Here is a 26,321-nt window from a genome sequence, read left to right as displayed (position 1 = left end):
TACTTTCTCCCTCCTTCCTGTAATTTCTTCTTCCTCATTATGTTCCTCCACCTTACTTTATATTCAGAAAATAGAAAATAACTCACTGTATTAAAATGCCAAAGGAAGTTTAAAATTGATTATATATGAATATTCTTACTAGGTTCACTGTTACAGAGAAAATTATAGTTACCTGAAGCAAACTGAAAAGAAAATCTCAAAAAAGCGAAATTGTAGTGCCTATATTTATTTCTTGGCTTACAATTTTATTAGATTAAGCAAATGCATTTTGAGCATTTGTCAGACATTGTACACACTTATCATTGCTACCCTAAATTTACTCATAATACTTTATGAGTAACACAGTTCTCAGTGCCTTACTGTATTTGTAAAAGTAAATAAATTATATATAGTTTGTACCCTATAAATCCCTCCACATTGTTAAATAATAATGTTGTGTTTCTAAATAGTAAGTATGGACCACACTACATAGACAATGTGCTCTTATTCGAAGAATTTGCAGAAGAGAGTTGTAGACTAGAGAGAAAGTTAGAGAAAGGCCTAAAGCAAGGTCTTCTCTTTTATTGGAAGAAAAAAGGTCCCTTTTGATTCCTAGTTAGTGGCAATGTCATGAAAACACAAGATCCAGCCAATGTACTCTTCCCAATTTGAAACACTACAGTTCTATTTTGTATCCTCACAGTGTGCCTGAGGACTGCCACATTTTTCTTAATTACTTATGAGGCCCTCTTAGTCTACAGATTATGCATAATATATACTAAATAGAAAAGAAAACTCATTTCCATTGCCCTCTCTCTCTTATGGAGAATATTTTTAGGCTTATACCATTATTCTAACCAGCTAGTTGTGGAGTTGTGGATGAGAGTGCTGGTTGCTTTTTGTCTTCTCTTTGCTGGGAACTATCTGGAGATAGAATGTGGCACCCTTCATCACAAGCATAAAGCTACTTAGTCTTAGCTATGATCTGAATGTTTGCATCTCTCCCAAAGCCTCCCAAAGTTTTGTTTTTGTTTTTTTGTTTGTTTTGTTTTGTTTTTGAGACAATGTCTTGCTCTATCGCCCAGGTTGGAGTGCAGTGGCACAATCGCGGCTCACTGAAGCCTCAAGTAGCTGGGACTACAGGTGCACACCACAACACCCGACTAATTTTTTGTAGTTTTTATATAGGCAGGGTTTAGCCATGTTGCCCAGGCTGGTCTCAAACTCCTGGGCTCAAGCAATCTGCCTGCCTCATCCTCCCAAAGTGCTTGGACTATAGGCGTGAGCCACGGCTCCTGGCCTCCCTCCCAAAATTAATATGTTAAAATTCTCACCCCCAAGGTGATAGTATTTGGAGGTGGAGCCTGTGGGAGGCAATTAGATTATGCAGGCAGAGCCTCATAAATGGGATTCGTGCCCTTATAAAAGAGACCTCAGAGAGCTAGCTAGCCCCTTTTATTGTGAGGACACAGTGGAAGCCATCATCTATGAGGAATAGGCCTTCAGCAGACATAAGCCTGCTAGCACCTTGTTCTTGGCCTTCCCAGGATCCAGGACTATGAAATATAAATGTTTGTTGTTTATAAACTACCCATCCTATGGTATTTTGTTAAAACCGCTCAAATGGACTAAGGCAGTCTTAAACTAGAAACTGAAGTATTTGTGAGGATGAAAGTGGATTCAGATAAAGAGACTCTTTCAAAGAGGGATTTAGATGGAATGTTTAGTATTTAGGAAAGAAACAGATAATCTCTTGTCTGGTTAATCTCAGAATCAAACATGGAGCAGGGTGTGGTGTCTCATACCTATAATCTTGGCACTTTGGGAGGCCAAGGCAGGAGGCTCACTTGAGCCCAGGAGTTGGGAGACCAAGGCAGGAGGATCGCTTGAGCCCAGGAATTCAAAACCAGCCTGGGCAGCATGGTAAAACCCTATCTCTACAAATAGTGTAAAAATTAGCCAGACATGGTGGCATGTGCCTGCAGTCACGCCACTGAACTCCAGCCTGGGTAACAGAGTGAGACCCTGTCTCAAAAAAAAAAATAAATAAATAAATAAAAAAAAGGGAAATCAACTATCTGTAAATACCTTCAATTAATTGAAACTGAAATAAAATTATTATTTTATAAAAATATTTTCTTCAGTATATTCTGTTGTATTTTTATTTTCAAGCTAATATAGCTTACTCAATGGAAGCGTCAAAGGTACTAATGTCTTTTTGGGTTTTTTTTCAGCTAGAAGATGATATCATAGCTAAAGAGATGTACTTTACAAAAATAACAGATTTTGTCGGTAATATCAGTTCAAATAATTGGTTTTTTATTGAGTTTTCAATGCTTGGATTCATAGGTAAGCAATAGATCTACTTTGTTGGATCAAGTTTTTTAGCACACAATAATTTAAAACATTTTAAACAGTTTATCAGTTTGTTTATTACTAAATGAAAAAGAATGGCATGATTTTTATAAAGACTCTATTATCTTAACAGTATAATCAGATACAAGTACCTAAATTCCAGATAATGTATTTTCTTAAACCAAACTTTTTTCTAGAGAGATCAAATTGACATTTAGAACATATGTCATAGAAACATAAAAGAGTTACCATTTATTAAATGCTTGCTGTGAGTCTGGCACACATGTTAGCTGAGTAGCTAAGATGTGCTTTTCTCTGCTTTACAAGAATACTGAAACTCAGATAATTAAAATTGTAGAGAAAGGGATTTTAACTCAGTCACTGCAATTTCCAGTATGCTAAAGCTGACAGTTTTAAAAAATATAAAAACATAATAGAAATTATACCCACCACAGAAAATTTCCAAATACTGTACCCATAGTGAGATTTTTTTTTACTATCCTTCCATAGATTTTCCTTTTAAATCCTTCAATTTTTCTTTCTTCATTTCCATGCTTTTTTCTTTCCTTTGAACCTCAAGTATTACCATACTGCTTATTTTATGGTGCATGACATTATTGATTCATACAGGAGCTCTTCCTTATTTATTCTTTCCTTTTATTCCCAATCCCTACACCCTCTTCCTGCCACTCTTCAATATATTGTTCACTCTAATATGTTCAAAATACACTTATAAATATACAATATCCATGTAAAATATTTGGTGCTTTTCATGTTTGTATATTCCTATTCCTTACATTTTTGTCCTCAAAACTTGATTTCTAAATTATCAGCATGTTGTTTTATGTTCATTTAGTTTATTGGTTTTTTACTGTTACATAAGTGCTGCATGATGATGGTCACTGAAATTTATGCATTCAGAATTGTGCAAAGTGAGGGCTACCTGTTTTGCACATAGAGATCATGCATATAAAACTGTAACCTGCTTTTAATTTTTTTACGTCAACAATCCCATGATCAGCTGTCTTATAGTCACATCCAAATTCACTTCCCGCATTCACTTTCTGTGCTTTCGCCTGTCGTCCAGTTCTTTCTTTTGATTACCTACTTTTGTTAAATGTCATGTGGATTTATCATCAGAAGGCAAGGCAAGGCAACCACACGTTTTGCTGTCCACAAGTGAACTAAATACTGGATGCACAGTGACCCATCACCAAAAGACTGAAAGAAGTGATGACTTATCACTTATCACTCACATTTGGCTTATCTATTTCCCAAGTGGCAGACCTTAATTGCTTCCAATTTTCTGCTACCGTGAAAAAATGAAGTGACATATATGTCCCCTGGAGTGGACCGCTGAGGATTCACATAGCTCTAAGTACTGCCAATTGCTTTACAGATTGGCTATATGGTTTACGCTCTCATAAGCAGTGCATAAAAGTTCGTGCTTCCCCATACGCTTGACAACACTTGGTTTTATCTATTATTATATGTAGATATTTGCCATTCTCAGTATAAAGCATTTCTGGGATTGCTAGTGAGGTCCATCTGTTTTTCATATACTCATTCGATGACTTCTGTTTTTCATGTTTTCTGTAAAATTTTAAGGGCCCAAAGGTTTTTCCTCAGCCTTGGTTAAAATAAGAAAGAAAACTATTGTTAACAGTAATACCCAAAGTAAAGCATGGAGACAAAATAATCTTGCTGATGGATTAGTCTGAGAATTTAAAATTCTCAAAAAAATTTATCTTTCTTAGCAAAGTCAAGTAAGAGACACATAGAGAATACTTACATTCTGATCACAAGAGCACATTGAACAAGGAGCACTATTTATGGGATGCCAAATCTTATTCAAGCTTAAACTTACAAAAGTTTTTCTTTTAGTTATCATAATAGCAATTCGGTTATTCATTATTTGCTAAAAATATGAGCTTGCCAACTAGAATTTTACAGCATGGTGACAGCAGGTGAGGAATTGAATCAGCTATTTTATACATCATTAAATCACTTGCTTTGGTTACTGCATAAATAGGTGCAAAAAATTAAAATACAATTATACATTTTATTAAGTGACCCATATAAACTTAAGTTCTAGTGAAGAATGAAGCATGCTTACATCCTACTTTCATATTTATCAAATCATTAGATGTATTTTACATTATTTACTTTGAAGTGAATGTGTACCTGAATCTTATCCCTTCAACTTCATTTTAGAATTAAAGATGCAGTATATTAGAAAAAAATTATTAGACCTAATGGAATAATATTTGAAAATATAGTAAATCTTTAAGAATAACAAATATAAAAGAAAAATAACATCCTGTTAAAATAATGCTCAAATATTGAAATAAGAGAGTACTTTAATAAAATTAAGTACTAAAAACGAAAAATGTAGTAGATTGATAAAGTGCTACAAAAATCAGGTAAAAAATACAGTTTGTACAAAATTAAGTAAAAGATTACAGTGACTATATATTTCATTCTATTCACTTATCTTTCACTTGATTTAGACAATCATTCCTCATTAGTTATCACAATTGATTTCCTGAGAGTATTGACTATTCTACACCTGCTTATATTCTCCTTCAGATGTGGTAATCCTTAATACTTAAGCAGATATAGTGTTTAATTTTATCATTGTCCAACTTCAGCAGTGCTTTAATCTTTATTTCTAAGGAATGGGACATATTTAAATTTTAATAACTTTTGCTTTTTCCCATGTTAAAGGAATGAACAAGTACATATGAATTATTTGCATCTAATTATATTTTTTTTCCATAGGAAAGCTGTTTAGATCTGAGGACTTAACTCAGTTTGTACGGTTTTTTTTAATGTTCTACAAAGAGAAACCCGTAGACTGGCTCTTGAATGACATTTTTCAGGTAAAGGTGTGTGACACAGGAGAAGATCTTGTGAGTATTTACTTTGTGAATACCAAATATTTTAGGAAAAATATTTTCTATCTAATGTAATTACCTAAAATTTGTTTACCAAACCAAATCTGATAAATGCATCAATTTTTAAAATTTCTAATATCCCAAATTTTGATCTTTCTACCTATTAAATGAAGTAATGAGAGACCCCTAAAATGCAGTGAAAAGTAGAAACAGAGGGACAAAACAGAGTGAACAAATAGAAAAAAAAATGATAGACGTAAATTCAAACATGCCAATACTTACATTAAATATAAATGATTAAAATACACTATTAAGAGTTCATCAGAGTAGATTTTTCAAATGATGCAACTACTGAAGTCAATACTCAGTTCAAATATAGATACGTTAAAACTTGTGGATGAAAAAATATATACCATAAAAACAGAAATCAAAGGAGATTTGCAGTAGTAGCTATTTATTTATTTATTGAGACTCATTCTGAAGCCCAGGCTGGACTGCAGTGGCACAATCACAGCTCACTGCAGCCTCAACCTCCCTGGGCTCAGGTGATCCTCCCACCTCAGCCTCCTCAGTAACTGGGACTATAGGTGCATGCCACCATGCCCAGCTAATTTTTGTATTTTATGCAGAGACAGGTTTTTGCCATGTTGCCCAGGCTGGTCTCAAGCTCCTAGGCTCAAGCCATCAGCCCACCTTGCCCTCCAAAAGTGTTGGGATTACAGGCGTAAGCCATATGCCCAGCTTGTAGTAGTTATATTAATATCAGAACAGACTTAAAAGCAAAGAAAAAAACAGTCTAGGGATCAAGAAAGATATTATATATAATAAAAGGGTTAATTTACCAAGAAGACAACAGAGTCTTGAAATACATGAAGCAAAAACTGACAGAACTAAAAGAAAAAATAGACCGAACTACAATTACAGTTGGAGATTTCAGCTGTCCTGACTCTCAGTAATCAACAGAACTGATAGGCAGAAAACCAGCAAGGAGACAAAAGAACTGAACAACACCATCAGCCAACTGGATTTAATTGACATTTAAAAACCACTACATCCAATAACAGTAGAAAATACATTCTCAAAAAACAGATACGACATTCACCAAAATAGCCACATCTTGGATCGTAAAACAAAGCTAAACAAATTTAAATTGAAATGACTTTTAAATGTATGTTCTTGTACCACAATAGAATCAAATTAGAAATCAACAACATAAAGATAACTGAAAAATCTCAAGCACTTGGTAATTAAACAACACACTTCTCAATAAAGGAAGAAGTTTCAAAGGAAATTGGACAACTCTTTGAAATGAATGAAAATACAGTGTTTCAATACTTCTGGAATGCAGCTAAAGCACTGCTTAGAAAGCTTATAGGCTTAAATCTATATCTTAGAAGAGAAGAAAGATCTCATATTCATAATCTCAACTTCTACATTAACAAACTAGAAAAAGAAGGGCAAAATAAAAGGCAAAGGAAGAGAGGGAAGAAAATAATAACAATAAAAGAAAACAGCAAAATTAAAAGCATAAAAATAATAGAGAAAACCAATAAAACCAAAAGGTAATTTTTTTAAAAGAGCAATAAAACTGCTAAGTTTCTAATAAGAGTGACAAAAAATACAGGTTATCAACATTAGTAAGAAAGCGAGAGTTCCACAGCATACTCCACAGATACAAAAAGGATAATAAGGGAATACTGCAGACACTTCCATGCATATAAAAGAGCAACTTAAAAATGAAATCCATCAAAAATTGTAAGCTATCAAAACTCATCCAAAATGAAATTGGTAACCTGAGTAGTCCTATATCTACTAAAGAAATTAAATTATTATTTTTAAATCCTGAAAAGGAAATTTCCATGTCCAAAGGGTTTAAAAGTGTGTTCTACTAAACAGAGATGAAATAATAATTGTATATAGTATCTTCTCCAAAATAGAAGAAGAAAGGGTACATCCCAATTCTTTTCATGAAGCCGGCATTATCATGACATGAAAACCAGACAAAAACAGAGCAAAAAAGGAAACCAAGACCACATATCCCCCAAATATATAGACAGAAAAATCTTCCAAGTAATAGTGAATCTAATCCAGCAATATGTAAAAAGAAAAATACACCATACTAATTGGTATTTATCCTATGAATACAAAACTGGTTTAATGTTTGAAAATCATACAGTGTAACCCACCAATTTTAGATTCTGAAGAAGAAAAGCGACATGTTAATATCAACTGATGCAGAAAAATCATTTGACAAAATTCAAAATTCATACATAATAAAAACTCCCAGCCAATTAGGAATAGAAGAAATTTCTCAGACATGTTAAAGGGCATCTAGAGAAATCCCGTAGCCAACTTCATGTTTAATTGTTGAAAACTGGATGCTTTCTTTCTAAGATTAAGAAAAAAATAACCATATCCATCCTCACCACTCCTATTCAACATTTTACTGGAAGTTCAAACCAGTGCAATAAAGGGAAAAACAAAGGCACATGAATTGAAAAGCAAATGCCATGATTGTCTATGTAGAAAATCACAAAGAGTAAACACACACACACACACACACACCCCCACACATCCTAGAACTGATAAATGAGTTTGAGCAAAGTTGCAAGATACAAGGTCTATACACACAAAACTCCATCATTTTTCTGCAAAATAGCAATGAAAGGTTGAAAACCAAATGTGTTAGTCCATTTTCAGACTGCTATAAAGAACTACCTGAGACTGGGTAATTTATAAAGAAAAGAGGCTTCATTGATTCACAGTTCTGCATGGCTAGGGAGGCCTCAGAAAACTTACAATCATGACAGAAAGTAAAGGGGAGGCAAGGGACATCTTACATGGCAGCAGGAGTGAGAAAGCCAGGGGGTAATTGCCACACATAAAACCATTAGATCTCATGAGAACTCACTCACTATCATGAGAACAGCATGGGGGAAATTTACCCCATGATCCAATCACCTCCCACCAACTCCCTCCCCTGAAACGTAAGAATTACAATTTGACATGAAATTTGGGTGGGGACACAGAGACAAACCATCTCACCAACATTTTAAAATTACTTACAATATTTAAAAAACATTATATATAAAATATTTATGTATCTGTATGTGTATACATTTAACAAAATATGTATATTGTGTATGTGCTGGACACCTTAAAATGCTAATTAAAGGAACAGAGAGACATACCATGATCATAGATTGGGAAGCTCAACCTAGTAAAGGTATGAATGTTACCCTAATTGGTCTATGGATATAACACAATTCTAATCAAAATCCCAGCAGGAATTTTTTGGTAGATATTCTACCAAAGCTGATTATAGAATTTTTAAGAGAAGACAAATGAAAGAGAGCAACTAAAATAATTTTGAAAAAGCAGAATAAAGTTGGGAAAATCACATTATTCAATCTGAAAGCTTACTACAAAGGTACAGTAATCAAGACAAGCCACCTTTATTGGCAAAAGGATGAGCATAAAGTTCCATGGAGCAGAATAGACAGTCCAGAAATAGGCCCACAAAATATAACCAACTGATATTTTACAAAGAAGTGTATGCAATTCAATGGAGAAAGAATAATCTTATCACAAATGTTTACTAGATCAATTGGTGCCCTATCTCTCAACCATACTGCAACCTAAACCCCACACTTTATACAAACATTATTTCAAAATAAATCATCTATCTAAACACAAAAAACCATCTATCTAAACACTAAAAGTCTTGGAAGAAAATATAGAAAAAATGTTCAGGACCTAGGGCTGGGTGAAATTTTTTGTAAATGACACTAAAAGCATTTTTTAAAATTGATAAATTGGACCTCATCAAAATTAAAAATTTTTGTGCTGCAAAAGGTACTGTTAAGAGGATAAGACACCACAGACTAGGAGAAAATATTTGTAAATTCCATATCCAGCAAAGGACATGTATTTAGTATATGTACAGAACTCTCAAAACAGGTAAGCAACTCAATTTTTAAAAGGGCAAAAGATTTGAACAGACACTATCCAACCTCCATAAAAGTAGTTATTGTCCTTACAGCGATATGAAATAAGCTCAGCTTTATCAACAGGTTGTTTTGAGGGTGTATTTGCAAAGCTATTATGTTATATGCTAAACTGTAACTCCTCAACCAATTTTATCTGATGCTGATTTAGTTTCAAATTAAATTAACTCTAGACCATTAAATTACTTTACAGTTAAAAGAGAAACTGTTAATATTTCCTATGTGTTAGTACTGGGTAGAAATGCATCTAAATAAACGTGTTATGTAAAAAATTACTATATATATACATTTTAGATTTATTTTTCTGAATCTTCTATGTATAAAAATATATAAAATAATTCTCAGTGATCATCATTATTTCAAATGTTTGTGGGGTTTTTATTGTTTGTTTTGTTTTTTAAAAATGGAGTCTCACTATATTGCCCAAGGTGGTCTCAAACTCCTGAGCAATCCTCCCACCCCGCCTCCCAAAGTGCTGAGATTACAGGCATAAGCCACTGTGCCCAGCCTTCAAATGTTTGTTTTTAATAGGGGTGGTGCCATAGGTCATCCTTCTTATTTTTCTTTTTGAGAAAATTATCCAGATTCTTTTTCATTGACTGTAAATTGGTTCTTTGTTTTAATATTATATTTTTTACTCTCTAAGAAGAAATTGAGGTGATATAATTCAATAAAGAAATTAGTCAATGAATATGGGAAGTGAAAGAATGCTGTAGTCTGACAGATATGGATAGAAAAATACCAAGCATTTTATTTGAGTTATTGTAATTAAAAGAAAGAGAGGAAATATAATTGGTACAACACTAACCTGGTTTTCTAAGACAGAGTTCATGCAAATGCATGTTGTAACAAAAATCCTTTTTTACCCCAACTCCTTTGCTCTATTCTTATGAAGAAAAAGCTAAGAATTAAATGTTTTGTTTATATTTTTAAATATGAAAATAGAACTCTAGCAAAAACTAATATATAAAAATTCTACCATCAGTAAATGCAATACAAAGCAATACCTGGGTTTTTACAGAAGATTGTTGTTTCTTTTTCCCCAGGGAAACTGTATGAAACGAAAGAAGCAAATACGTATTCGGTATAAACCTTCTCTTTTCCGGCATGTGGGTATACATTCATCATTCCCTGGAAAAGAACAATATGAAAAAGTAAGATTTTGAAATGTAACTTTAGTAACATACAATGTTTTATAAACTTATAAAATACTATTTAGAAAAGGAGTGGTGACATAAGACACTATAAAATATGGTTGTTTAAGCAGAATTCATCTTATGACAGTACTGTATGTTATGAAGAGCATTTATAAATTAAGCAATCATCTTTTAAAGCCCCAAGTTATCTATCATGGTAAGAAGAATTCGGCCTACATAAACTATTTTGCCTTACTGTTCCCAGTTGTGCAATTTTAAGAAGACTAAAAAAGGGTCTTGAAAATTATAATAAAATTCACTCTTTTAGTCTAAAATTCAAAATTATACTAGAATATTTCAAAAATAAAATCCCTCTACTATTTAATTTAAATGTATCAGAATTTTTATTTCAGACCACTGTTTGTTTTACCAGATGAAGAAAAATTTAGCATTGCTTGAATTTTAGTCATTCTTAAAATTTTGCATCATTTTCAGATATAATATTTTTGATAATTAACTTAGCCCCTTAGTGTAGTAGAAGAAACAAAGAATTCAAGATCAAAACACCTAGTTTTCAGTCCTGGTGAACTAGAGAGTACATATATGATATTGGGCAGGCTCTAACACTCCTCTGTGCTTTCTTCATCTATAAAAGCTTCAAAGAGTTTAAATGATCCTTCAGGTTTCTTCCACCCTCGACACCTCTACCCTTAGTGTCTTTATACTATAAAAGAAATCATCATTCTCAGTAAACTATCGCAAGAACAAAAAACCAAACACCGCATATTCTCACTCATAGGTGGGAATTGAACAATGAGAACACATGGACACAGGAAGGGGAACATCACACTTCGGGGACTGTTGCGGGGTGGGGGGAGGGGGGAGGGATAGCACTGGGAGATATACCTAATGCTAGATGACGAGTTACTTGGTGCAGCGCACCAGCATGGCACATGTATACATATGTAACTAACCTGCACATTGCGCACATGTACCATAAAACCTAAAGTATAATAATAATAATTTAAAAAAAAAAGAAGAAGAAAAAAAAAAGTAAGTTGATACGGAAAAAAAAAAAAAAAAAAAAGAAATGCTTGCTTTAATCCTTTGTCAGTTGAATGAGAAATAGACATATACGTCTCCCCATCATTCATGACTCTCCCTCTTTCTGCTTTTTCTACTTTGTGTATTGTAATGCACGATTTGGAACCATGCCTAGAACATAATGTGAACTCAGTAAGTGTTAGCTGTTGGCTATCAAGCAAGGTGGAATCCAGTAAATAAAATGTGTCAAACAAGACAAATATGTGCCTGGAATAATGAAAATGTAACTGTTGTGAATCTTTGTGCAAAAAGTCACACCATCAGAATACATAACTGTAGATGTGATGCAGAAATAAATTGGTCTATACCATTCTCTTTTTTGGTGCTATTAAAATGGGATTCTTTCATTATATTTTTTGACCAGATATGATATTTTAACCTCACCTTTGTAAATTCATGGCATATTAAGTAAATGTAGACATAAATATTCATATTTTGATGTTATAATGCTGGCTTTTTTCCTTTTGATACCTCATACCACACAAAATAGAAGTCAATAACAATTTAATAATATGTCAAATGTGACTATATTTAAATTATTTTTAAAATTTTTAACAGGATGTCTATTAGGAGTTTCATGTTTCTAAAGCTTTAAAAAGTATCAAAATCATTCTTTGGAAATAATGGCATAATAAGGATTAGACTATTTCTCAACTTTCTTAAGAGACTACATCATATTTTAAAATATTAATTCTTCAATAAAGTGGCAAGTATAAGAAAATTGATAAAAATATATAGACAATCATCAGATATTTATTAATTTAATTTTAAATTATTACATTCTATGAATGTTCAACTTTTGTTGCTGTGTTTCCTTTAATATTCATTTCTTTATCTTTTTAAAAAACTTTTCGGTAAAATTTGTTCTTTAACCAGTTAAATTTTGTTTTACCCTTATGATAAAACTTTTTTTTTTGAGAAGGAGTCTTGCTCTGTTGCCCAGGCTGGGGTGCAGTGGCACGATCTTGGCTCACTGCAGGCTCTGCCTCCCAGGTTCACGCCATTCTCCTGCCTCAGCCTCCCAAGTAGCTGGGACTACAGGTGGCCACCACCATGCCTGGCTAATTTTTTTGTATTTTTAGTAGAGATGGGGTTTCACCATGTTAGCCAGGATGGTCTTGATCTCCTGACCTTGTGATCCACCTGTCTCGGCCTCCCAAAGCGCTGGGATTACAGGTGTGAGCCACCGTGCCTGGCCATGATAAAATTTTTTAAATGTAAGATAAATTGTCTACAGTTTTATTAAGCAGAAAAATAATTTTATTTATCTCTATTCATCTAGCTTGTAGTTCAAAAAATAATAATTTAATAAAACAAAAATATGCCTTTTTAGTGATGAACCTTCTTAAATAGTTTTTAAATTTTTTGAAATTTGCCTAGATTGTCAGTATAAATGCTTTTTATCATTTCATATTCTATGTCTATGATAAACATACAAATTTCTTTTGGAAACAAAATATTTCCACATTTGTCAACAAAACCATACTTTCTGAAAATTCAAATAAAATACTTAAAAGAAAGTTTTTTTCTTAATTGATAAGCTAATAGTGTGTATTTCTATGATTTTCTACCTCTCCATTGTATACAAAAAGTCATTTTCCATTTATTACAGTGCACTGGGCATAGGGCCAATTATTTAAAGGTACTGCAAGTAGAGTTGCCAGATAAAATACAGGACACCCAATTAACTTTGAATTTCAGTTAAACAATGGCTTTTTTTCATGTATGTCTCATTTGTTTTGTTGCTGTAGTAGTTGTTGCTAAATCTACCAAGCCTAGTTGGAGGTGATGAAGGGGCAGGGAATAGAAGGATGCTTCCCATAAAAATGCTTTAACTGAAAATAATACCCACACACAAAGAAGAAAGGATCAGCACAAGAACTCCAGCAACTCAAATGACCAGAGTGTCTTCTGTCCTGCAAATGACCACACTAGTTCTCTAGCAAAGGCTCTTAATCAGGCTGAAATGGCTGAAATGACAGAAATAAAATTCAGGATATGGATAGAAATGAAGATCTTCAAGATTCAGGAGAATGTTAATACTTAATCCAATGAATCTAAGAATCAAAATATAACAATGCAGGAGCTGACAGATAAAATAGCCAGTATAAAAAATAATCTAACTGACCTGATAGAGCTGAAAAACACACTACAAGAATATCCTAATGCAGTTGTAAGTATTAACAGTAGAATAGACAAAGCTGAGGAATGAATCTCAGAGCTTGAAGACTGGCTTCCTGAAATAAGATAGTCAAAAATAAACAAAAAGAGTGAAAAAAGAATAAACAAAACCTCCAAGAAATATGAGATTATGTAAACAGGCCAAATCTATGAATCACTAGCATCACCGAATAAGACAGGGAGAAAGCCAACAACTTGGAAAATTTATCTCAGTGTATTGTCCATGAAAGCTTCTCCACCCTCGCTAGAGGACGACGTTCAAATTCAGGAAATGCAGAGAACCCCTGCAAGATATTAGAAGATCATCTGCAAGACACATAATTATCAGATTTACGGAAGTCAAAATGAAAGAAAGAATGCTAAAGGCAACCAGACAGAAAGGGCAGGTAACCTGTAAAGGGAACCCCATCAGGCTAACAGTAGACCTCTCAGTTGAAACCCTGCAAGCCAGAAGAGATTGGAGGCCTATATCAACATTCTAAAAGAAAAAAAATCTTCAACCAAGAATTTCATATCCAGCCAAACTAAGCTTCCCAAGCAAAGGAGAAATAAGATCCTTTTCAGACAAGCAAATGCTGAGAGAATTCATTATCACCAGACCTGCCTTACAAAACCTCCTGAAAGGAGCACTAACTATGGAAAGGAAGGACTGTTACCAGCCAATGCAAAAACACATTTAAGTACACAGACCAGTGACATTATAAAGCAACCACACAAACAGGTTTGCATGATAACCAGCTAACAACACAATGACAGGATCAAATGCACACATATTAATACTAATCTTGAATGTAAATAGGCTAAATCCCTCACTTAAAAGGCAGAGTGGCAAGCTGGATAAAAAAGCGGGTCTTCAAGAGATTGGTATGCTGTCTTCAAGAGATCCATCTCACATGCAGTGACTCTTATAAGCTCAAAATAAAGGGATGGAGAAAAATCTACCAACAAATGGAAATCAGAAAAAAGGCAGGGATTGCAATCCTAATTTCAGACCAAACAGACTGTAAACCAACATCAAAAAAGACAAAGAAGGGGTTACATAATGGTAAGGGGTTCAATTCCACAAGAAGAGCTAGCTATCCTAAATATATATGCACCCAACTCAGGAGCACCCAGATTCATAAAGCAAGCTCTCAGAGACCTACAAAGAGACGTAGACTGCCACACATAATAGTGGAGACTTTAATACCCCACTGACAGTATTACACAGATCATCAAGGCAGAAAATTAACAAAAGATATTTAGGACCTAAACTCAACACTCGACCAAATGAACATAATATATACCTACAGAACTCTCTGCCCCAAAACAACAAGATATACATTCTTCTCATAACCACAGATTTTTTTTCTTTTAGAATGTTGATATAGGCCTCCAATCTCTTCTGGCTTGCAGGGTTTCAACTGAGAGGTCTACTGTTAGCCTGATGGGGTTCCCTTTACAGGGACATACTTTAGGCACATACTCTAAAATCCACCACAAAATTGGACATAAAACAATCCTCAGCAAATACAAAATGAAACCTCAAAATCACACCAACCATGCTCTCAGACCACAGTACAATAAAAATAGAAATGAAGACTAAGAAAGTTGCTCAAAACCATACGATTACATGGAAATTAAACAACCTGCTCCTGAATGACTTTTGGGTAAATAATTAAATTAAGGCAGAAATTAAGAAGTTCTTTGAAACTGATGAGGACAAAGGTAAAACATACCAGAATTTCTGGGACACAGCTAAGGCAGTGTTAAGAGGGAAATTTGTAACACTATATACTCACATCGAAAAGCTAGAAAGATCTCAAGTTAAAATCTAACATCACAGCTAAAAAGAAAAAAACAAAACAAAACAAAACAAAAACTAGAGAAACAAGAGCAAACCAGCTCCAAAGCTAGAAGTAACCAAAATCAGAGCTGAACTGAAGGAGACTGAGACACGAAAAACCATTCAAAAGATCAATGAATCCAGGAGTTGGTTCTTCAAAGAAATTAATAAGACATATGGACCACTAGCTTAATTGTAATAATGAAGAAAAGAGAAAAGATTCAAATAAACACAATTAGAAATGACAAAGGAGACATTACCACTGACTCTACAGAAATACGAATAACCATAAGAGACTGCTGTGAACACCTCTATGCACACAAACTAGAAAATCCAGAAGAAGTGGATAAATTCCTGGACACATACACCCTCTCAAGACTGAAACAGGAAGAAAGTGAATCCCTGAATAGACCAACAACAAACTCCAAAATTGAATCAGTAATAAATAGCCTACTGAACCAAAAAAGCCCAGGACCAGACAGATTCACAGCCAAATTCTATTAGATGTGCAAAGAAGACCTGGTACCATTCCCACAGAAACTATTCCAAAAAATTGAAAAGGAGGGACTCCTCCCTAAGTCATTCTGTGAGGCTAGCATCATCCTGATACCAAAACCTGGCAGAGACACAACAATAACAAAAAAAACTTCAGGCCAATATCCTCAATGAACATCAATGCAAAAATCCTCAATAAAAAACCAGCAAACCAAATCCAGCAGCACATCGAAAAGCTAATTCACCACAATCAAGTAAGCTTTATCCCTGGTATGCAAGATTGGTTCAATATACACAAATCAATAAATGTGATTCGTCACATAAACAAAACTAAAGACAAAAACCACATGATAGGCTTTCAATGGTACTGGTACAAAAACGGACACATAAACCAATGGAACAAAATAGAGAGCCCAGAAATAATGCCACACATCTACAGCCATGTGATCTTCAACAAAGCTGACAAAAACGAGCAATGGGGGAAAAGACTTCCTATTCAATAAATGGTTCTGGGATAACTGGCTGGCCGCATGCAGAAGATTGAAACTGGACACCTTCCTTACACCATATACAAAAATCAACTCAAGTTGGATTAAAGCCTTAAATGTAAAACCTGAAACTATAAAAACCCTGGAAGATAACCTAGGAAATACCATTCTGGACACAGGAACTGATAAAGATCATATGATGAAGATTCCAAAAGGAACTGCAATAAAAACAAAAGTTGACAAATAGATCTAATTAAACTAAAGAGCTTCTATATAGCAAAAGAAACTATTAACAGAGTAAACAGAGAACCTACAGAATGGGAGAAAATATTTTTTAAAAACTATGTATTTGATAAAAGTCTAATATCCAGGATCTGTAAAGAATTCAAAGTTACAAGCAAAAAACAAACAACCCCATTAAAAAGTGGGTAAAGGACACAAACAGATGCTTTTTAAAAGAAGACATACATGCAGCCAAGAAGTATATGAAAAAAAAGCTCAGTATCACTAAGCATTAGAGAAATGCAAACTAAACCCAAACCACAGTGAGATACCATCTCACACCAGTCAGAATGGCTATCATTAAAAAGTGAAAAAATAGGGCTGGACACGGTGGCTCATGCCTGTAATCCCAGCACTTTGGGAGGCTGAGGTGGGCGGATCACCTGAGGTCAGGAGTTCGAGACCAGCCTGGCCAACATAGTGAAACCCCATCTCTACTAAAAAAAATACAAACATTAGCTGGGCGTGGTGGCGCGTGCCGGTAATTCCAGCTACTTGGGAGGCCAAGGTCGGAGAATTGCTTGAATCTAGGAGGCAGAGGTTGCAGTGGGCCAAGATCGCACCATTGCACTCCAGCCTGGGCAACAAGAGCAGAACTCCATATCAAAAAAAAAAAAAAAAAAAAAAAAACACAAAAAATAAAAGATGCTGGTGAGGTTGCAGAGAAAAGAGAACACTTATACAGTGCTGGCAGAGTGTAAATTAGTTCAACCATCATGGAAAGCAGTGTGGCAATTCCTCAAATAACTAAAACAGAACTATCATTTGACCCAACAACCCCATTACTGGGTATATACCCAAAGGAATACAAATCATTCTACCATAAAGACACATGCACACATATGTTCCTCTATTCACAATAGCAAAGACACAGAATCAACCTAAATGCCCATCAGCGATAGACTGGATAAGGAAAATGTGGTACACATACACCATGGAATACTACACAGCCATAAAAAAGAATGAGATCATGTCCTTTGCAGGCACATGGATGCAGCTGGAGGCCATGATTGTTAGTAAACTAACACAGGAACAGAAATCCAAACACTGCATGTTCTCACCTATAAGTAGGAGCTAAATGATGAGAACGCATGGACACATAGAGGTGAACAACAGATACTGGGGCTTACTTGAGGGATGATGGTAGAAGGAAGGAAAGGATCAGGAAAAATAACTATCAGGTACTATGCTTAGTACCTGGGTAGCAAAATAAGCTGTACACCAAACCCCCGTGACACAAATTTACCTATATAACAAACCTACACATTTACCCATAAGCCTAAAATAAAAGTTTTTTAAAAAAAATACTTTAACTGAATTATTACTTAAGGTCATGCTCTTGACTTTTATTAAAGAATGATGTATTAGTATTCTATAACATTTTTGCATTTTCATCAAAACTGTTATTTAAAGTTTTATGATTCTCTTTTATGTGAAAATACATGCAACAATTCTCTTTTAGAATTTGATGCTGGGAAAAGATATTTCTCAAAAAACTGTCATGATTTATTTGGTTTTGTGTGGGGTTTTTTCCCTTTTGACTAACAAGAAATTCAAAACTCATTTCATATGATATGTAGTATCCATATAATCTTATATTAAAAGCAGAATTTCTTCAGTCCTCATTTTAAATTTAATCTCTGGCTTTCTCTCATATATTATTATTAAAGGATTATTGTGTTTTCACTTTAAATTACCCTAAACCTTTACTATAGTTTTGTTATAAAAATCAAATAAAATAAATGTTTTAAACTATTTGTATATTACCTACAATGTTTTGTTGGCTGTAATGATAATCTGACTATAAAGATTTCCCTGGAATCCCACAGATGGAAATCTGCTTTCAATCATTTTAACAACATAAGAATATTAAAATTGGCATTGTCTAATACATCTTAAGAATCTTATCTTCTCCCAATATAAAGTTACCTTCTCTATATAAAAAGGGTGGGTGGTGTCAAAGAGGATACAATAAGGAAATAATATGATTAAGAAATTGCTATGAAAATAATTTCATCTTTATGAATTAATATATTATTTCTAGATGTTATGTTTTTTATTTTCATTTCAGAAAATATGAAGATAAATAAGAAGAAACTCCATAATACCTGGAACCTCAGATAACCTTGATATCTAATGGCATGTTTCAGAAATTGTAGTAATGAAAATACATAATTATCTAGCAGATAAGTAAACAATGAATAAACTAGTAGACTTGAAAGTACTAAATGACTTCTTACGTCAAGGCAAGATAGAACATTGATTTATATTGCTTTTACCCTATTACAATTTAATTTAAAAACCCTAAAGGCAAGGAAGTTTTTTTTAAATTAAGAACCGTACTTTATTGACTTCGATAGTGAGACCATCACATAATCTCAATAAACAGTTAAAAGTTCGAAAGCTTGCTATTGTCATGGAGAAGTTTGGGGTGAATTGGTATATGCTGTTATCCATTTTGTTAAGACACCTAAAGAAATAGAAAGCACAAATTTAAACAAGCCTGGATCTGACAGTGCCAAAATGTCTTCTTGTCTTTTAATAAATGCATTTAAAACTATAAACTTATCCCTATGTGCCATTTGAACCAATTATCAAACATCTTGATATATATGTATTCTTATAGTCATTTAGTTCTAAAGATTTCATAGTTTCTCTCATCATTGCCTTCTTAACACACAGATTATTTGGGAGTTTTTTTCCCCAAATATATTGGTTTTCTCCATCTTTTATTGTTAATTTCTAAATTATTTGCATAGTGGTTATAGAACTTTACCTGTGTGATAAAATTTTGAGAATTGTTGTGAATCCTTGTGTTCCATATGACTTTGGAAAGAATGTATAGTTTCTGTATACTCCCTTTTAAATATGTTATATTCATTTGTTTTTAAAAGTGTTGGTTTTGTGCTTTAAAAATATCTTTTAATAGTATTCCTATCTATTGGGTGCAAGATTCTCTTACATCAGGCTTTTTAATTTGGTTATTGAAATCTTTTCACTCCTTACTAATTTCTATATGCTTGATCCATCAGTTTCTTACAGGGGCCTATTAAAATCTATTTTTCGTCTTGATGTTATTCTGTAAGGTATTACTTATTTTGAGCAATAATAAGTGATATTTATTTGTTATCCTTTAATCAAATATTGTGAAATTCTTCATTTCACACTGTTGCCTCATTCGTGAGTGCCAAGATCTCACACATTCGCCTTAGTATGAACTGTATCAAATACCAATTTATAAAGAGAATATGAAAGATGAACTATTTCTGTGTGTCCATTTCATTCTCACCTTTGAGAAGAAAATAAGATATTGTACATATGTTACAAAGATTTTAAATTTGACTTAAATTTTGAACTTTGGAAATTAAATCTGCCAAAGCATAGTCCTGGATAATATGAAGAATTACAACTAAGTCCAGGAACAGTATTTCTTGAAGAGATAGCAACATTCCTTGAAAAGGTGCTTACTTGGACTTCTTATCCTACCGTTGAAGACTAGAACAAAATACCTAAATGATTGGGACCATAAGCTAGGATAAATACTAAAAGAGCCTATCCAACATTCTGCTGAATGTCAAGAGAAAGCTGAGATGATTCCAAGGGAATGCTGCTGCGGTGCTCAGAAAGAGGCATTTGAACCCTGACTGAGATACAGTGAGAGTGAAAGATGCTAGAAGAAAAAAGGGGGAAGAGAGTTAAAGACAGCCTTAAAAGTCCAACCCAATTACCATGGTCCTTAAAGAAATGACTCTTGATTAAGAGTGGGTGGCCAGCACAAAGTATTTCTAGAAAATATTTCCAATGTAGCCAAAAGAGATGCCCCTAACTTCCGTCCTCACCCCTGCTGCTTGCAAATGTGGATGTTTAGAGGATCCCATTTACCATCCATGGCCTTTGGTCTGAGATACATGAGGAAGGGGAGATTTGGAGAACCCCAGACACATAATCCGGAGTAGAGCAGAGCAAATACTGCTTCATTGGTTGGTTTGGGCATTTGTTTTATAGCATTTATGCTGATTTTGCTTTATTAAAATCACTCTTCTTCAAACCTACATGAAGACAAATAATGATTTATAATAGATAAGTTTGTAGAAACCAGATTCTTCTGAAATCTTTTTTCAAAAAACTACTTTTGAAGTGAATAGAAGCTCTGCAAACATTAGAGATGTAAGTAAAATTATTTCTATTGCCAAAATTTATCTCTCAAGTATTGAGATAAGAAAGCCACAAACACCTGCATTATTTATTATTGACTATATGAAGTAAATAGCAATGTGGAAATATTACTACTAATAATTAGTAATTAATAGAAATAGTCAATGTGGCTCCACTATTGGGTAGAGGAGAAAGAGATAGCCTCTACTAACATAGGTGTGTAAAAATGTCTCAGGGTTAATTGTGTACTCTTGCATAGACCTTTCACCCTGTAGTAGGTTTGTGACAATTGTGAACAAATTTACCAAGATAAATCTGGGCAGGCATTCCCATGGGAACACATCTCCTTGTGTTTCCTTTTTTTGAAAACAGCCTTGGCTTACATTTTTAGACACGTTTTAGACACTTACATTTTTAGACACTGTGTTCATTTTAATGGTAACTCAGGTAATGAATTATGAGAAAATTTATATACGCTGACAGATTTTTGTTGTGCTGATATTAGTCTTCTTTCTATAAACCCAGATAAAATGTATAATTTCTTAGAAAACCGTTTACCAAAATTAATGCCAGTAGAGACAGAAAGCTTAAACTAACCAATTTTCATAGAAGAAATAGAGAAAGTTATCAAGAAAAAACAAATGATCACAAAGAGACAACAGACCCAGATGACTGCACAGGGAAATTCAACCCAACTTTTAGAGGCCAAATAGTCCCAATATTTTCAAATTGTTTCAAAGCATGGCAAATCAAGAAAATCTTTAAATTATTTTAATGATATAAATATAACATCAGCACCTAATCCTGGTAATGGTAGCACAAAAAAGAAAAGTATAGAGCAATATCATTTATGACAATTGATGCGAAAATCTGAAATACAATTTAGAAATAGATTCCCAAGCAACATGCAAAAAAAAACACCACACCATGACTTGATATTTATATGAAGAATGCAAGAACCTGTTAGCATTCTGTTAGGAAACCTACTATTAGAGTGCACAATACTAATAGGACTAAGAAGAAAAATCACACGGTTACCTCCACAGATGCTTAAAAAGCCTTTGAAAAAATTCAACTTATGTCCTAATAAAAAAAAGAAAATTGCAATGAATTGGTTCTTAACATGTGGAAATAAACACTCTCATACACTGCTTGTGAGAATAAAAAAATGACACAATTCCATGTACCAACAAGACATCCCAGCCATTCCACTCCTAGTTATTCAAGAGACTTGAATAACTCTGTATTAGGCCTTTTTTGCATTACTATAAGGGAATATCTGAGACTGGGTAATTCATAAAGAAAAGAGGTTTAATTGGCTCATGGTTCTGCAGGCTGTATAAACATGGCACCAACATCTGCTCAGCTCCTGACGAGGGCTCAGAAAGTTCACAATCATGGCAGAAGGTGAAGGGGAGCCAGCATGTCACATGGTGAGAGCAAGAGCAACAGAGTGAGAATGGGGAAGTCCCAGACTCTTAACCATAACTCACATGAACTAACGGAGAACTCACTTATCACAAAGGGGGTAGTGCTAAACCATTCATCAGGGATCTGCCACCATGATCCAGTCACCTCCCACTAGGCCCCACCTCCAACACTGGAATCACATTTCAACATGAGATATGGAGGGGACACACATTTCAACCATATCAGCATCTTTATTTATAACAGCCAAAAGCTAAAAACAATCCAAATGTCTATTAAGAGATGGATGTATAAACAGTTTCGTATCTGTATGGTGGAATACTACTGAACAATAAAAAGGAGCAAACTATCGATGCACACAAACACATGTATGGATCTCAGAATCATTATGCTGACTGAAAGAAGCCAGAGGAAAAAAGAGTACATGCTATATAGTTTCATCTATATATAATTCTACAAATGGCAATCTAATCAATAATGACAGCAAACAAATCTGTGATTGCTTAGGGATGGGGGCAAGGAAAATTTGGGGGTGATTAATATGTTCATTATTTTTGTGGTGTTTCTTGGGTGTATATATGTCAAAAGTCATCAAATTGCATGTCACTCAATATGTCACATTGCAACTAAATATTTTCCCGAAATTTAGGGTTAATCCTGTCACTCTGCTGTTTAAAATAATCTGATGGTTCTATCTGAAGAATAAAATTTAATTATCTGCCATGACATTCAAGCTCCTTAATAAACTGGCCCCAATGTACTATTCCTGAATCATTTTCTGACATTTACTTTCATGCACTCTACATCTAACTAAAATGGACTAGTTTCCATTCTCCGGATATCTCATGCTGTGACAATGATAGCCAAAATATCCATTTCCTGTGCCTTTGTCACACAGTTCTAATGTCACTTCTTTGATGAAGCTTTCATTTAGGAAGAATGAGTAACAACATACTTTATGCTCCCATAACATTTTGTCTATGCTACTATCATATAATTTCTCATATATTATAGATATTTGGTTATATGTCTATTTCCCTAACTACATTATTAGCTATTTGAAAGCAGGAGCCACGAGTTTGTCAGTCAAAATTTTTGCACACTGCCTAGGACACAGAAGATGCTCAATAAATGTTTGTTAAGACTTATAGTAAGAAGTGAATAAAAGCACATGAGCCTTCCACTCTGAATTCTTATTAATATATTCATTGAAATAGATAACTAGGTACCCCTTGAAACAACATTCCAAATTGAAAATAAGAATTAAACATATATCAGAAACTTGGAGTTTTACATATTTTTACATCAATGGGTCAGGTTACCGACCTGTTTAGCTCACTTTCTGAGCTAAAACGCTAAGACTAGAAGCAAGAGTAGGACTTGGCTGATTTAATGATAACCGCAAACAAGGAAGGTGAGGAGTGGAGGCAAGCAGAAAGTAAAGCAGGGTCTCAATGTAAAAGGCAAAAATGTCCTCATGAAAGCTTCTTAGGGAAAAGCTTTTTCTTGATGCTTTCTTTTACCTCTGTGTGCCAACTACATTAGATCTAGTGGTATTTTAAAAAGGCTTGTAACTGGTCTTCAATGAGAAGAACCGTATGTGATGGCATTGTTGTACTACCACTAGAGAGGAAGCCTAGTGGAAAGCTTCGTCTTTCCTTCCTCCAGTTTCTTGTCAATGCCTTTCATTGGCTGACCCCACAGAAACCATTAATGCCATCCATAAACGCCACCTGCATGGGTCACAGCAAAGTGGAAGAGGATAGAGACTACATCTAGTGGGGCAAACAGAAAATATTTAGCATATTTCACCCCCTTTGTTAGCATATATTCTTGTTCATATATCTTGCCTGGGTGAAAAATGTATTCACACAAAATCCCCAGTAACATATCATTACGAGGTGATGCCAAGTCAGTTATACTCTTACCTGAAACCTAAAATCTTAGCTACCACCTGTGCTTCCACATAAGTAGCAAAGGAAAAAAAGGAAGCCAAAGGAAACAGATCACAAGACCCATTCTGAGGTTTGTGATGAGTCCTGGTTTGATTTTCAAACTTCCTTCTTTGATAATTCTTTTGTGGTCCTCTTACCCTCTCCTGATACTCGAATGGAAGGGGTTGTATGAAAATTGGTGTGACTCAACTTTTCTTCCTGTAGAATTTGGGTCCTTGGTGGATGTGTCTTCCATTGATCAATACAGTTGAGTAAGGACTTACTAAGAAGTGCTAGGTTTTAGATATAGTTCTCTATTGCCCCCATTTTGTAACAGAAACCTATTTTCTCCTTGGTAATCAAGATCAATCACACTGTATACTAACCTTCTTTCCTGCCTACTGGTTAAGCAGTACAGACTGTTAAGAAACAGCCTCAGATTCTAATTTAATGGAACTATGATTGTTCCCTCCTCAAAGCATTCCTCCCTGGGGCACTAGGACGTTCAAACCCATTGAACTGAAAGTCTTAAGGATAAAAACAAAAACTGTGTTAGGAGAGGATTTGTTGTAATGAGTGGCCACTTTCCCCTCACCCTTGTTTCCTACATTGGTCACCAGATTAAGACATAGCAAATCCAGTAGATCAGCACCCCAATCTCCCAGATGTTATTTTCACGAGGAGCTACAACTGAGTCTTCCAAAAGCCATTCCATCATTCTAACGAGGCAACTTCTTTTGGGTGATGTGGTACATAGTCAGACTAGTGAATCCATGGGGGTGAGACCACTATTGCACTTCCTTCTCATAATATGTATTTCTTGTTGGAAGCCGTATTGTGTGGGCTACCATGGCAATGGATGAGATATTCTTTAAGTTCATAAATGGTAGCTCTGGCAGAAAGGGAATAGACAAATCCACAACCAGAATGTGTATTTCTCCTTTGAGGACAAATAGCTGCTTTTTCCATCATGAAAGCATTCCACATCCTCAAAATACTGCTAGATATCTGCCTGATCCCCATAAAAGATAATTCCAGCAAGACTTCCACATTGGCCTCTGCTGTTGACAGGCTGAGAATTCAGTCACACTGGTAGCTAGATCACCCTCGTGAATTAAAGCCTATTTTATTAAATCCATGCATGGCCTCAACCCCTGCCTGCATGACCACTTTGTTTTTTTTTTTTTTTTTTTTTTTTTTTTTTTTTGTTCTAAGGAATGATTTTATTTATTTTTATTTTATTTTATTTTATTTTTTTTCTTTTATTATTATTATTATTATTATTATACTTTAGGTTTTATGGTACATGTGCGCAATGTGCAGGTAAGTTACATATGTATACATGTGCCATGCTGGTGTGCTGCACCCACCAACTCGTCATCTAGCATTAGGTATATCTCCCAATGCTATCCCTCCCCCCTCCCCCCACCCCACAACAGTCCCCAGAGTGTGATGTTCCCCTTCCTGTGTCCATGTGTTCTCATTGTTCAATTCCCACCTATGAGTGAGAATATGCGGTGTTTGGTTTTTTGTTCTTGCGATAGTTTACTGAGAATGATGATTTCCAATTTCATCCATGTCCCTACAAAGGACGTGAACTCATCATTTTTTATGGCTGCATAGTATTCCATGGTGTATATGTGCCACATTTTCTTAATCCAGTCTATCATTGTTGGACATTGGGGTTGGTTCCAAGTCTTTGCTATTGTGAATAATGCCGCAATAAACATACGTGTGCATGTGTCTTTATAGCAGCATGATTTATAGTCCTTTGGGTATATACCCAGTAATGGGATGGCTGGGTCGAATGGAATTTCTAGTTCTAGATCCCTGAGGAATCGCCACACTGACTTCCACAATGGTTGAACTAGTTTACAGTCCCACCAACAGTGTAAAAGTGTTCCTATTTCTCCACATCCTCTCCAGCACCTGTTGTTTCCTGACTTTTTAATGATTGCCATTCTAACTGGTGTGAGATGGTATCTCATTGTGGTTTTGATTTGCATTTCTCTGATGGCCAGTGATGGTGAGCATTTTTTCATGTGTTTTTTGGCT

At 34.5% G+C, this 26,321-nt stretch overlaps 1 protein-coding gene across 5 annotated transcripts in view; it reads left to right on the top strand.

The window, feature by feature from the left end:
* Positions 1–20,009, top strand: part of MGAT4D (MGAT4 family member D) — a 79,536-nt gene extending 59,527 nt beyond the window's left edge. For 4 of the 5 annotated variants that reach the window (XM_054553556.1, XM_054553555.1, XM_054553554.1 and 1 more), the window contains 4 exons: positions 2,214–2,328; positions 5,116–5,246; positions 10,285–10,392; positions 18,821–20,009. In XM_054553556.1, coding sequence (XP_054409531.1) covers positions 2,214–2,328; positions 5,116–5,246; positions 10,285–10,392; positions 18,821–18,829 — 363 coding nt within the window. In that variant the 3' untranslated portion in view covers positions 18,830–20,009. The remainder of the gene's footprint in view (positions 1–2,213; positions 2,329–5,115; positions 5,247–10,284; positions 10,393–18,820) is intronic. The other variant, XM_054553552.1, reaches the window with a different exon arrangement.
* The last annotated feature ends 6,312 nt before the right edge of the window (positions 20,010–26,321 follow it).

The sequence above is a fragment of the Pongo abelii genome, chromosome 3 (assembly GCF_028885655.2).
Source record: "Pongo abelii isolate AG06213 chromosome 3, NHGRI_mPonAbe1-v2.0_pri, whole genome shotgun sequence".
NCBI lineage: Eukaryota > Metazoa > Chordata > Mammalia > Primates > Hominidae > Pongo > Pongo abelii.
Note: the sequence above shows the minus strand (reverse complement) of the source record. Positions and strands in the feature narration are given on the sequence as shown.